The sequence below is a fragment of the Tremella mesenterica genome (assembly GCF_000271645.1).
Source record: "Tremella mesenterica DSM 1558 unplaced genomic scaffold TREMEscaffold_14, whole genome shotgun sequence".
NCBI classification, from domain to species: domain Eukaryota; kingdom Fungi; phylum Basidiomycota; class Tremellomycetes; order Tremellales; family Tremellaceae; genus Tremella; species Tremella mesenterica.
Genome location: NW_006711238.1, coordinates 448,197 through 461,116, shown reverse-complemented (window position 1 = coordinate 461,116; position 12,920 = coordinate 448,197). Strand labels below are relative to the sequence as shown.

General features: G+C 49.6%; 3 protein-coding genes across 3 annotated transcripts; 2 read left to right on the top strand and 1 right to left on the bottom strand.

Moving 5' to 3' along the window:
- Positions 1-129: 129 nt before the first annotated feature.
- On the top strand, positions 130-1,546 carry TREMEDRAFT_65418 (uncharacterized protein; the record flags this gene model as incomplete). Its single annotated transcript, XM_007007552.1, has 5 exons — positions 130-180; positions 246-363; positions 547-707; positions 856-1,287; positions 1,412-1,546. 5 exons carry the CDS (start codon positions 130-132, stop codon positions 1,544-1,546), a joined length of 897 nt encoding a protein of 298 aa, XP_007007614.1.
- A 463-nt stretch (positions 1,547-2,009) lies between these two features.
- On the bottom strand, positions 2,010-3,611 carry TREMEDRAFT_65417 (uncharacterized protein; the record flags this gene model as incomplete). The annotated part of the gene is made up of 9 exons (XM_007007551.1): positions 2,010-2,084; positions 2,208-2,347; positions 2,498-2,556; positions 2,607-2,661; positions 2,703-2,781; positions 2,843-2,964; positions 3,229-3,286; positions 3,382-3,505; positions 3,550-3,611. 9 exons carry the CDS (start codon positions 3,609-3,611, stop codon positions 2,010-2,012), a joined length of 774 nt encoding a protein of 257 aa, XP_007007613.1.
- Positions 3,612-7,156: 3,545 nt separating this feature from the next.
- Positions 7,157-10,184, top strand: TREMEDRAFT_72372 (uncharacterized protein; the record flags this gene model as incomplete). Its single annotated transcript, XM_007007604.1, has 10 exons — positions 7,157-7,309; positions 7,465-7,596; positions 7,645-7,855; positions 7,904-8,265; positions 8,315-8,411; positions 8,458-8,641; positions 8,804-9,144; positions 9,314-9,546; positions 9,595-9,657; positions 9,819-10,184. 10 exons carry the CDS (start codon positions 7,157-7,159, stop codon positions 10,116-10,118), a joined length of 2,076 nt encoding a protein of 691 aa, XP_007007666.1. The 3' UTR covers positions 10,119-10,184.
- Positions 10,185-12,920: the final 2,736 nt, after the last annotated feature.

The following is a 12,920-nucleotide window of genomic DNA, read 5'->3' as shown; positions in this document are numbered from 1 at the left end:
CCTTTCTTGTCCTTATCTCGCTGCCTCAAAGCTCAAGGATCTCAGCGGTGGTGTCAAAATTTCCACGAGGGCACTCAAATGAGAGAGTAAGATGGACCACCCGATCATTCCCCTCGGTTTTTCGGACATATGCCACTCATACGGAAAGACCGTTCACACCTCCTTCTCATGGTGCCTCCGGTGGATCAAGCTCCAACACTTCTTCAAGAGCAGCACAAGAGATATTCGCGAAACTTGACGCGGAGGCTTTGAGGAAACAACCACTAGGACAGGAGACCGTGGGACCTTTTCCTCTTGGTGTAGGTCCAGGTGGAAGGAGTCGAGCTTGGAAGAGATGGAATGAACTTGGGTTGGGTGGTAAAAGTGAGTGATTGTGTCCTCCTACTTCATTATCACATTCAATCTTGAGTGAACCTCAACGATGCAGTGACAAAGTTGCATGATAGTTCTTCGCAGTAGGACTTTGAAACAGCGGAGACTGACTCAAAATACCCAGTAGACAAAAAGATTTAGAGGTGTCAGAGAGAAGTAGTCGCTAATGATAAGTATGGCGAACAACCCAACAAACAGGAAACATAACTGTCATCGCCCTAGGTTTCGGACTGTTCGCCATCCTCGCTTTCGCCCTTACCACTGAACTATTCGCCAAAAATTCACCAAGCGTGTTATATTCTCAAGCTGTAGATTTGATCAGAGCGTCCAATGCTGTGAGTACTCATCATCTCTCCTATATTCTCTACGCCTTGTTCACCGAAAACATACCGTTATTTATCCTATTCAACACTTTGTCCATCTCCCGGTCTGTGGCCCACGTTTCAGGAATGAAGAGTATGTTAGACTGTACTGACATTTCAGCTCAACCCTCATCTTCTTCCCCCACTCACATTCACCCACTCACCTCAATCATCCGCTCCCGTCCGAGGCTCCCCACCTCTGGCTCATCGTATAATCCGACATCCTCATTCAGGTAGAGATCATCTTCTCCTCACTTTTTTCGTGCATGGTAGAGGTAAAGATGAACCTGAGACTCTTGGATGGGCAAGAAGGTGGTACGCCTTAGCTGAAGGATATGCCCGTCAAGCTGCTCTTAATTTAGGTATCGTGAACTCTCCAGAAGAAGAGAAAGAAATATTACCAGAGATAAAAACTGTACCTGAGAAAGGTTTGAATCTGGGGAATATGTTTGGGGGATTGAGTTTAAAACCCGTCAAAGTGGAAAGACGACAGAAGGGGACGGTACCTCCTGGTACGTATAAGATTGGGGAGGTTCGAGCGGATTATGTCAAGGTGAGTTTCGTCTTGATCTCCCTGAACTACGAACCATCGCTTCAGAGAGGGTATATGAGCGACCCGCAAGTGAGATGATACAATTACTTCGTCAGACCATGAGAGCATCAGACACTGATGACAGAACGCTTCTGGACAATTCACTTTACTCTCACTTGTCATCGACATACCTTCTTCCCGTGCTACCCATCCCAGTCGAGCGGTGGTATTTTGGTCACCGGAAGCGGACACTGAAGGTCTACTCGGACGAAGAGCATGAATGCGACCCCTTTCTTGAGGGCTGAGGACAGTGTGGCACACTGTTTCACCAAGAGCCACTTTGCCGAGTGAACTTAGGGAGTTCCGCTTCGCATTCCTGATGGAAGCGCGCCTGATGTGGACAGGCGGCAGGCGGGAGAGACTGTGGAACTGAAAAGGAGTCATAGGGGGTAGAAGATCACAGGGTATCAAAGAACAGAGCTATGGGTGTACAACAATGCATAGGCTTCCCTGCAGGACGTCCATATGATATTTATAATCGCTTTTAGTCGACATTAGGGGTCTGAGCACGCCGATATACGCGGTATAACGCCCAGTCAAGAAAAAGTTCGAGGTGTAGCTAAGGGGAACGTCCGGTTTAGACCTATCTGGAGACATGGCATATGCTTTCGCGTGGCAATTTTAGGTAATATGAGATGCGGGGTATATCGAATGGCTAACGAGATGTAAAACATAGGAAATGATTAAGAACGAAGGGTGACTTTATGAGCACAGAAGGCGAAGAGACGTTGGTAGAACCGGGAACTGGGATTGTTGATCTTACACGTCAGCCCTCGTGCACGGTAATTGCTGCACGCCCGACTAAGACAAGCGGAGAGAAGTGAAGGAGAGGATGGATCAGGGATAGTGCAACGGGCGTAGGTAGGAGATAAGCAACTCACCTCGGTCAAACATCCCCGTTGCAATCGCTTTAAATCATTATCGTCATAGCCATACCCCCTTAGGCGTGGTAGTATGGCCTTCATGTTGGCAGCGATCACGGTTGAGTGCATCCGGCCTGCCCTAGCAAGTTGGTGACATTCTGACGAATCAGCAAAGGCTGCAGCTCGGTCTCCGAGTCTGTCACGATTCGGGCTGAAAGCAGGAGAGAGACGGATGTCACAAGACGAGGAATGATCAACGTAAGTATACACTTGGAGTCAGCGGGAGCAGAGGGAGACGAGAGACTCACCACCTGTCATATAACCCGCACAGGGTATTCCAACCTCGGAGACGTACACCGGACAAGCACTGTGGTCAGGACATTCCACACCGCAGGAAAAGTAGAGAGGAGCACTGACTAGACGCCAGAAGCTTCGAGGGCAACTAACATACGTGAAGGTGTTGAAATGTCAACTTCTTATCAGTCTCATCGTGGTAACACCAGAACGACTCACTCGAGCGGTTCGCAAAAGCGTTTTGCACACATGTATCCCAAGTTCGCATACACTTTGGCAGTTCACCATGAGCGCTATGCTGTGGGGTCAGTGCGCTGTCACTATGCGCCTCGAAAGCGATGCGAAGTGAATGAACTTACGAATGTGGGTTCGGGCTCGACGATAATCATCAAGCCGTTCTGCTTCAAGATAACAGCAAGGCGCTCGATGAAGGACTGGTAGTTTGGAATCTCGAGTAACATACACTTGACATGGATTACGTCTGTGGATCAGCAGTCTTGATCGGTAGCTATTAAAAAACTTCTGAGACCCGAGAATGTACCCCGGGCGTCGGTAAGGCATAGGGAAGAGCTCGGAGGAAAATTACCAACCGAAGGTTTCGCGAGGGAAGGCAGTCAGGGGTTGAGTCATGTCGACGGTCATGAAATCGACATTGCCATGCTGAGAGATACCCGGAGAGAAATTTGTCCATTGACAGCTATCGTCGGTCAATAGGGAAATCAACGTTAGACATTGACCGACTCACTCGACCCCAGTGATATCAGAGAAGGGTTCTTTGTTCCCTGATTCAACAGCCCACGTACCTGTCTCATCAGCATGGGCAACCAGACGGATCATAAAGCTCGCCAGTTCCCTAACGATCAGCCCACCCACCTCAAACAGTCAAAGGTCAACTTACTGTGCCCACATCCAGCACTCTGCTCCGCCTCCCTGTGGCGTGAATAGAGGCGAGATGGGAACCGATTAGTCTGGACTCGTTTGGCTCCAGGAACGACTGATGAATGGTATGGTTGATATCTAGCCTGGGTCCGTCAGCGGACTCGGGATGTCAAAGGGAAGTACGAACCGCTCCTTTTCGTTTAGTTCGGAGATTACAGTGCTATGTCTCCGATGGAGAGCGCCTCGCATGTCTTGCTGTCTCTGAAGACAGGAGAAGGAACGGTCCGCCGAACCCGTGGTCGACGGCCGCGGGGAAGGGAGATGAACCCGATCAACAAGCTTGTGGGGAGGTATCATAAGCTCGGTCGAGGTCGGAGTAATGGCGATGTCCAGACAAGCCGGAAGGGAAGGGATCTTACACGCGGTGGTGCAGCGTGACCGACGGGCGAGGGGGTGTGAACAATGGAGTCGTTTTGAAGGGAAGTTGTGGGAATATTGGTAAGGAGAGACTAGTTTGGGGGCATGAGAAATCTTCTGGACATTTCGTGAAACGAAACGTCTCTCACGAGACGTGAGATAGCGATGAGAGGGCGATTTGAGGAAAGAGTGAGATAGGCGTGACGCTAAAATTGGAGGAAGGCACAAGGAAGGAATGTCATTGGATTCTAGTGACACGGGAGAGAGGGGTCCCGAGCGGGGAGGAGACAAGGGGCCCATTGTTGATGGAGCAAGCTTTATACTATGACGTACGGTGGTTCGACTGGGTTGGAAAGTAGTGGTCGATAGCTCGGCGTCGATGGGTCGAATACGAACCACTATAGTAGGTCCCTTGGTGTCGGAAGGGCGGTTGATTGTTACGTCAATATAAGACCATTCGTTCGGCGACCGTTTTTCAATGGTATCGGCGGTTCTCTCGGGGGATCGGCCAAGTACACGCCGACGTACGCCGAGCCGATTGTCTTTTTGACAACGGAAGTGGGGGTTGACCACCTTTCAACCGGACGTCACAGCGGCCAGCGGGTTGCTGGTCGGCCACAGCGGCGTGTTCAACGTGGGTCGTGGTAAACGAGCAGATGGTACGTCCTTAGATATCGCGGGACGCGGGATCAACGGAAAGGGAGCCTGCCGTGTGAGTTTCAATGGTCAAAGGTCTAGGTTGAGGAGAGTCTCCCCCCTATGAGGGAAAAAAAAGAATGTGATGGAGAAAAAAGTGACGAACCGTCCGAACCGGAAACCGGAATTAGGATCGACAAGAGTCGGACCGCACGGACGCCCTGGGTTTAATCTATCACGATTGTTCCGGCGTTTGAAGTGAGCGACTGTGGAGAGAAAGAGAGACTAGAAGTGAACTAGAGCTTGGTCCCTGACAGTCAGATTGGAGTCGAGATCAGCTACCGGTCTAGTGGTTTAGACCATTTATCTTTGCCGTCTCGAAGACCCATACGTACAATGACCAGGGCGGTGTAGCACGTAACGCTTAGCGAATGTCTAATTGAGGGCACACACGGATCTTGTAACTCTTTCCTTGTGCGAGCGCCGAGGGACCGAACCGCCCCGTTTTACTTCGTTATCATATAGCCCAATTGCCAATTGCGCATCGCAACAATTTCTAGGCGTCCTGTGATCCTGTGAACCACAAGTTTTGCTTTGTTCTAAGCCTGCGCCCCGTCAGTCTGAGAGCATTGGCAGTGTGCGGACACACCATGTTCCTTTCCTACGCCCGAATTTCGCTCCTTTACAGCTCGCATCGGCGGACCGGTCAGTCACCTCGCTTCTCTACTGTCCTTGAGGACACCATTGTTGAGTTCTCACGGTATCATCCCCCGGTCCGCACAGAGTGACTTCCATGCGTCAATGAACAATGAGTGATGAGAACTCGAGAGGAGGGGGTTGTATCACTTTTCGGAAGAACGCGATCAGTCGGTCGGTCGTCCGATCACCTTAATGAAAGACCAGACCTCCCTCATTAGACATTTGATGGTCAGGCCGCGGGACTTGTTCTTCTTGAATGTTCTTTCAGTCGGACCTGAATGTGCCTAACGTGAGGCGTCTTCTAGGAAGGGCCGATCAGTACCCTTCTCGGTAGTGCGGTGGGGGAGAGGCGCAGGTGTTAGGCGCTCGGTGTCGGCGTCGGTTGATGCGGGTCTTGCCTCGTATGGCGTATTACTTTGTCGCTATTCGTATTTAACGCAAAGAGTAGCTTTCGATGCAACGAAGGAGCATAGAGATCGACAATGAAAGTCCCGTTCGGCACTGTACCTCTTCCACCGACGGGGTTTCAGTGATCAGTGAAGGGTTTCGCACGCTCGCATGGAGGAATTCGCAGTACGATACAATCGAAAGATGATACCGCTGACGTGCTCGTTTTGACTCGACACAACTTGGGACTAGTCGTGAGCGATCTCAATCATTTTGGCCCCCCGCATGATAGGAAACGGTACCGCCCTCGGGTCCTTTGGTCGCGTCACGTCGTGAATCGTTGTCGTCGGGCATCGATCGGGAAGGATCAGCCAAACGCCACTGGAGCCACCACTAAACGGATGTATCGAGAGGTGGAGGTACATAGTCAGATGAGCAAGGGCGTGCAGTTGGCGTGTATCAAGTAGGACCAGTTGAAAAGCGGCGCTCAGGCCGTGTTGAGGAGCGGTTCCACTTCCTGCGAGATTGTTTCATTAGCTCTCTTGCTCAATCGCCGGCTTGACGTTAATTTTACCAATGAAGGCGACGCAGTCCCAATAAGCACTGCGCCACCCCCTTGGAGCATGATCAGCAAAGGCTGGTCGCTGGCGTACGCTAATACTCTGGTCGGATGGGCAGAAGAGAGGGTAGAAGAAGACATCGGTACATCGAGTAACGCTAGTACGTGGAGCATTTCACAGTTTCACCCCTCGAGCGGGAACAGAAATTGAGCGGCGATGGCCGCTTCAACGCGTTTACGCGCGCCGCTCACGCTTGCACACCATCCACACCAACAGGCATTGAAGATTCAGAGGTTAGAGACATTCCAGTAGGACCATGACGTCTCGGCCGCAATCTTCTAGCTCTGGCTCGAGCTCTTCTCTAGAGTCTCTTATTTACTCTCTTGTTCCTTCTTTAGCTCCGACAGGCCGCCGACGTCTCCCTTCTGAGTCCCGAAACAGTAACGGTCGCCCGTCGACAGCCGGCTCCCGACCGGTCAGCAGAGCTGAAGATGACAGAGAAGAGAGGGTTCGCCGGGCGAAGGTCGACGAGCTCCTCGTTCTGTGTGAGGAGCTCATGGATCCTGTACGAACTCCGTCGACCACACCCGTGTCCCTCGCAACTTTGCCGGATCAGGCGAGAAGGATGTTGCTGATGTCTGCAAGGGGTCAGTCGCGGCCAGGTTCAAGAGTTGGAGGAAGGAATGACGATGCAGAAGGGCCATCAAGCAGAGCTCTTCGATTTGGAGCCTTGTGGAGCAAGTTGGAAAAGGGGGTGCGTACCTGGACTATTATGGATTGTCAAGCTGAATCGACGACAGAAGACTCTGACATCTCCTCTTCCTCATCTTCAATTCCTCCTCGCCCTGTCAAATATGAACCCGGTCAACCCAGCTTCCACCTCTGGGTCAGGGGGACAATCCTCACTAAGAGGAGCTCCAGTGTTTCCTGCCACGCAGACCACTCCAGTCTCGTCTTCTTCTCGGACACCACTGGCTGAAGTGCAAGCCAATGGGCTAAACTTCACCGCCTGGAGCGGGAAGGGCAAGAGTAAGGCTGAGATTTTGAAGGCATGGAGAACATCAAACGGTTTGTCCGCCCTTGCGCCAGTAAATGATGTATCTGATAATAGCAGGTCAACCCCCTTTCCCAGACGTCCTACTTTTAAGGGATTGTTTGTATCTCCTCCAAGGTATAGACGGACGTTATGTTCGCTTCGCCCTCAGGCCTCCCCACGAGCAGAATCCGTATTTGACCGACAAGGGCAAGGCTGGTGACGGCACAGCTTTTTCTTTGGGCAAAGAAGGAACAGGCAGTCTACCCGCTAGCGATGAGGATCAGGTCGTGGGCATTGATATCATCGTTGATGAAACCAAGGTATGCGGGGGACCGGGATCCTTTATAGATGAGACGCTTACTCACAGGAGGGGCATATTTCACAATCCATACGCACATTGCTTGCAGATCTATCTGAGATGGGAATGCTGTACAGAAGAGTGACACATTTCCTGGAGACCCATCAAGCGGGCCAGAGTAAGGGGGGGATGACGGAGCAAGTGAGTACACAGTCTCACGAAGGGTCACTCACAACTGACCGTCTTCAGAGCCTATGTCATTTCCTTCATCACGAGCTGTCCGAGTATCACCGTCTGCTCGCAGTCCTCGAGTCACAAATGTCGCTCGGAGAACCTGAAGCCAACAGTCCTACTGCGGAAACTGAGGGGTCCAGGTTGACACTCTTACGCCTTGGGCTATGGACTGAGGAAATGAGGCTCAAGCTCAAGCTCATGACCAATGCCGTGGACGATGCGACATGTACGTATATCCTTCTCCGTATGTGACCATTCTCTCGCTCATATGTAGCATTACACGGCGGAGCTCTAGTGTCTCACATCCACGCTAGCACCTCTCATGGTGATCCCCTGGTAAGGACGTTCATGGACCGTATTTTGGAAGAAGTTTCGAAACCATTCTTCCTTACTCTACAACGGTGGATCTTCTCCGGCGAGCTCCATGACCCCTTTCAAGAATTCTTTGTACAGCTCAACCCTGATGCGTCGGTACGTGTCGGTCGAGAAAGTCCATATAATCCTGGAGATACCGGATTTGAGGGTGGCATGGATGCTGCTGGGGGTCCTGATGAGGCACATAAGGTGTGGGAGAAGAAGTATGTGTTTGTGAAGAAGATGGTTCCGGGCTTTGTGAGCGAAGAGTTTGCTAAGAAGGTCAGTGAATCTGTGTTGTCAAAGCATTGGACTGGATTGTTGATGTCAGATCTTCTCTACAGGGAGAAGTCTGAATTTTATTCGGTACAACTGTCACGATAATGATTGGATTGAAACACAGGCCAAGATAGCCAATGCAGGCCAGGGTAAGAGATTTGGACGTGATCGAGCTCTTCGCCAGCTGACCGAAAGCCCTGAAATATGGTGATCTGGCTGGGCTGGAAAGATCGATAGATGACGCGTATTCCATCGCCAGTCAAAGATTATTGGAAATCTTCTACGACAAGCTCAACCTGATGGATCACCTGAAAGCGCTGAAGTCGTACCTCATGCTGGGTGCGGGGGATTTCGCAGAACTGCTCATGGAAGCTTTATCGTGAGTTGGGCAGCCCCGTTGCTACCGCTCACTTCAACCACCATGGTGTCCGCGCCTCTGCATACCCGTCAAGTCTGTCTCCAAACCTTTTGGCATTCCCCCTCCGGGGAGGGAGAGGAGTTTAGTGGCAACAGGGTTGAAGGGGATGAAAGCTCATCTCAGACCACGTCTAGGCAAACCTGCCATTAGCCTGTATCGTCATCATCTCACCTCCGACCTCGAAACAGCTATCCGATCCTCAAACGCGCAATACGACCCTCCCGATGTCCTACGTCGACTGGACGCACGTGTACTGGAGTACTCTCATGGTGAAATAGGATGGGATTGCTTTACCCTGGAATACAAAGTTGAGGCTCCTCTGAACGCTGTACTGGATAACAAAGCCATGGTGGAGTATGAGCGTGTATTTCATCATTTATGGAGATTGAAGAGGGTCGAAGCTGCTTTGACGCAAGGCTGGATGAGGGTGACGTCTGGTAGCAGAATGTTTGAGCGAATACCTGGTGCGTTGGTCTCGTTCAAGATCACACCTTCACATGCGTCACCGAACCCGGACCACATAAGACAGGCCTGCCTGAAACAACAATTCTCCTCTGACATAGTCGTCAAATGTGTAGGACACAAATGAGGGTTGGAGGAGGTCGTGCATGTTGGAACATGACTGACTCCCAGGCCTCACTAACGACTGGCATCATTGTCGTGTCGTGCAAGCTGAGATGGTTCACTTTCTCCGGCAACTCCAAGCTTTCTGTCAGCTCGAAGTCATAGAATGTTCTTGGCAAAGTTTAGCCGACTTTACATCGAAGAGAGAGGGTGATCTTGATGCTCTTATCTCTGCCCATCGAACGTATTTGGATCGAGTAGCTCGCAAAGTGTTGTTGTTAAGTCACAAGCGGGACAAACAAGTATGACTCATGAACCCTCCCATTTGAACACGTTGACTAATGCATCAGGAAATCCTTCTCGATCTCGTCCGAGAGGCTTTGACCGCTATTCTGAGTTTCCGAGATGCTACGGTGAGTTACAATCCGTATCCCTTGCTTGTTGATGCCCTATCCTCGCATCCAGTCCCAAGTATTTGCTCTCATTGACTTGAGGCCACATCGAGTGGTCTGAATATCTTATCATAGGATCTGTCACCTAGATTCATGCACGGGAAGCTCTAGCTGACCTTCAGGACGAACTCTATTCCTGGTGTCTGGCAGAAGCAACTCGTCTCGACCGTCTTCGTGATGACTCGAGAGGTCTCGCCCCAGCTTTGATACCCGACGATTCCGGTCGAGCGCAAGATCAACTCCGTTCCATCCGAGAACGAGTCAAGAAAAGTAGTATCGACTTTCAAGATCGTGTGATATCACTTTGTCATCTCGCCGCTGGACATTCGGATCTAGACGTGAGGTTTTTGGCTATCAGAATGGCGTTCAATGGGCATTACGCATTACGAAGGAGTAAGAGCAAGACTCTTCGAGCTACATAATACATCTCATCGTTTGATTGGAGGACTGGCAGGGGATCTGAATGTATTTGGGATATTTAGGATGTACTAATCCACTGATCGAATGAGTCACCTCACCAAAGCGACTGACCGGATAACGCCCTGACGCACGCAGTCATCACATTTGTTTTGACACTTATCCTTCCCATCTTGGAAATACTGAATCAACTCATCTTAGTTTGTCAATGACTGTGTCTCTTGCGGTGTCACCTCTCTTACTGTAAGATGAAAGCCAAGATAGAGCATGGTGAAGTAGAAGTGCGTACTCCAATCTCCGAAGTAGAAGATGGGCTGAGTTTCAGGTGTGGTTGGAAGCCGATGGTAAGATCTGTTGTAAGTCTCCCTCACTCCTCGTGAATATCTTCAGACTGAGATTTAGTGGAGCATAGCAGTCGTTTCTTTCCTAAGTCTTTATGGTGTTGTCCGACTTACAGAGCGTATCTGGAAATACCAATCGGTCAAGTCAATCTTTCGATGCATCTCACCAAACTTAACCTCCCAAGTCCATCGTCCACTCTTTTCTTCCATTATCACAGACATACCAACGAAAACTCATCCTAACAAGCCCAACAATGCCGAGAAGTCTTGACTGATTTGGTTGACACCTCAGGACTTTAAACTGGTCCTCCGACGTCCTACACTTGATCATATTCCTGAATGGTCAGGTGATCTTTTATGTCTGTCTGAAATTGACGGATTACAATTACCGACTCAAAAGGTGTCACCTGGTTCGGAGGTTCGGATCGAAAAGTTTGATCCTATCCCCAATCACACGACCGCTGATTTATGTATAAACAGTAGGGAAGTGTGTTTTCCCTTCACCTTAACCCCTCTTATCATTCTACCCATCGACCGTCTCCTCCGTTTCTCAGTAGATGAAGCGATGAAATGATGGGTTTGAAGCGTCACTTCAAGTATCTTGAAGCAGTATGAGCTGATGAGTAGATCGATCCATCCGATAATGAGGAAGAGAACCTTTTGGTCGGTACTCTCTCGGAAACAATAGGGAAAATATCAATAAAATTCTATCGAGCTCAATTTCCCCCTCTACCCGATGTAAAGGAGGTACAAATCCCAACCATCAGCTCTGAGGTAAGTCAACAGACAAGTAAACAGGCTGATGACATAGATGACGTACTATATTGGTCGACCGTGAGCCTGTTTGTCTCATTGACCAGAATGGTGTGAGGTTTACCTCAGAACACTCAATTACACCCAAGAATTCTCTTGTGAAAGTGAATTGTCAAATTACTTGGAAAAGGGAGTTGTGTTAGATACGACTGAACCGTGGTTCACTTTCGAGTTCGAAGTGAGTCCCTCTTATGTTTCCTATCTAAGTGCACTCGGACAGTGAATAAGGGAATAGGACAGGGTTGAGAGATAGTATGGCACTCGACTTGCTCTCCAGGCTAATGGGATCATCAATGAACCATCCATTTGTCTTACTCCGGAGATACACCAGTGTAACCTGATGACCGCCGTTGGACAAGATCAGCAGGAGATAGCCGTACGTCCTCCTCTCTTTCCTCTATCAACGTACGGAAGTGAGTTGATGATGTGCAGCAATCCTTGAGACAAGTTTTATCTTCTTCCCCTGAAGGATCAATTGAAGATTACACATTCTCCTTCGACTTACATTCTCCCGTACCAGAATGGACCAAACTCGTCGCATCTCCACATGATCTATCCTCGATGACCTTGTTGGCACAAGATCAAGATATACCACTCGTCCCTACAATCGCTATCACCCCACCTTCCAACCCTGGAACCCCACACCCAAGTCCCGTGTTACTCTCCACGATACCGACGCCTACTCTAAATCCCCTTCCGCATACTCTCCCCCTTCTAAAAGATTCTATCACTTCATCACCTCCACTGACGGAATATCAACCCGTCAGAGTCACCGACGTTGCACAACAACCATCAACGACTTCCTCATACCCGACCACTCAAACTCGCATTCCGGAATTCTTCAGTTCCGAGTCCCAACCCCATCCACATGATGATTACTTCAATCAGCGGGATCAGGATTTGACAATCGCACCTGAAGAAAATGAAGAAGTTCTAAATCATATCCTCTCCCTTATCCCTGATCCTGAAGAGATACGATATTCTCAATCTGTCGATTTATCTTTCCTTGATCATTTACCTAAACGTTTCGATCCCGGTCGACCTAAAAAGACTAGAAAACCGAGAAAGCCGAGGAAAGGCGTACCTCATAAGCCTGACCCGATCCCATTACTCGATGCTTCTAACCCCTCTCCGTCGGGTGATCTCGTCCTCAGCGCTCCATTTGGATCGTCCGATTCCATCAACAATGTCGTCAGTTTCAACCCGCCTCAAAATGCAAGGAAAAGACAAGTAAAAAAGCCGACAAGAGGAAAGATCAAAGTGAGGGATTTCGCTTTTGAAAAAAAGCCGGAAAAGGAGATCAGACTTACTAAAAGGATTGTACCTATCATGGAAAAACCGAAAAAGGTTATCAATCTTGTCACCGCTGCTAATTGGGCTCCTGTATCTCAGGTGTTGGTGAGACAGGATGAACAGAATGACATAACTTCGACCATTTCAGGATTTGATAGGGGAAAGGGAAAGACCAATGGTGTAGATTCGAAGGTGAAATTGGGAGTGAGAGACACCGCTACGACAAGAGGGGACCAACTTGTTAAAGACGACTTTGGTCTTGGTCCATGTTCATCTTCATCTTCAGGGGAGGGAAGAGAATTGGGAGATGAGGAATTGACTGAGATCGGAATAGATCTTGATGGTCAACTAACTTCTGAG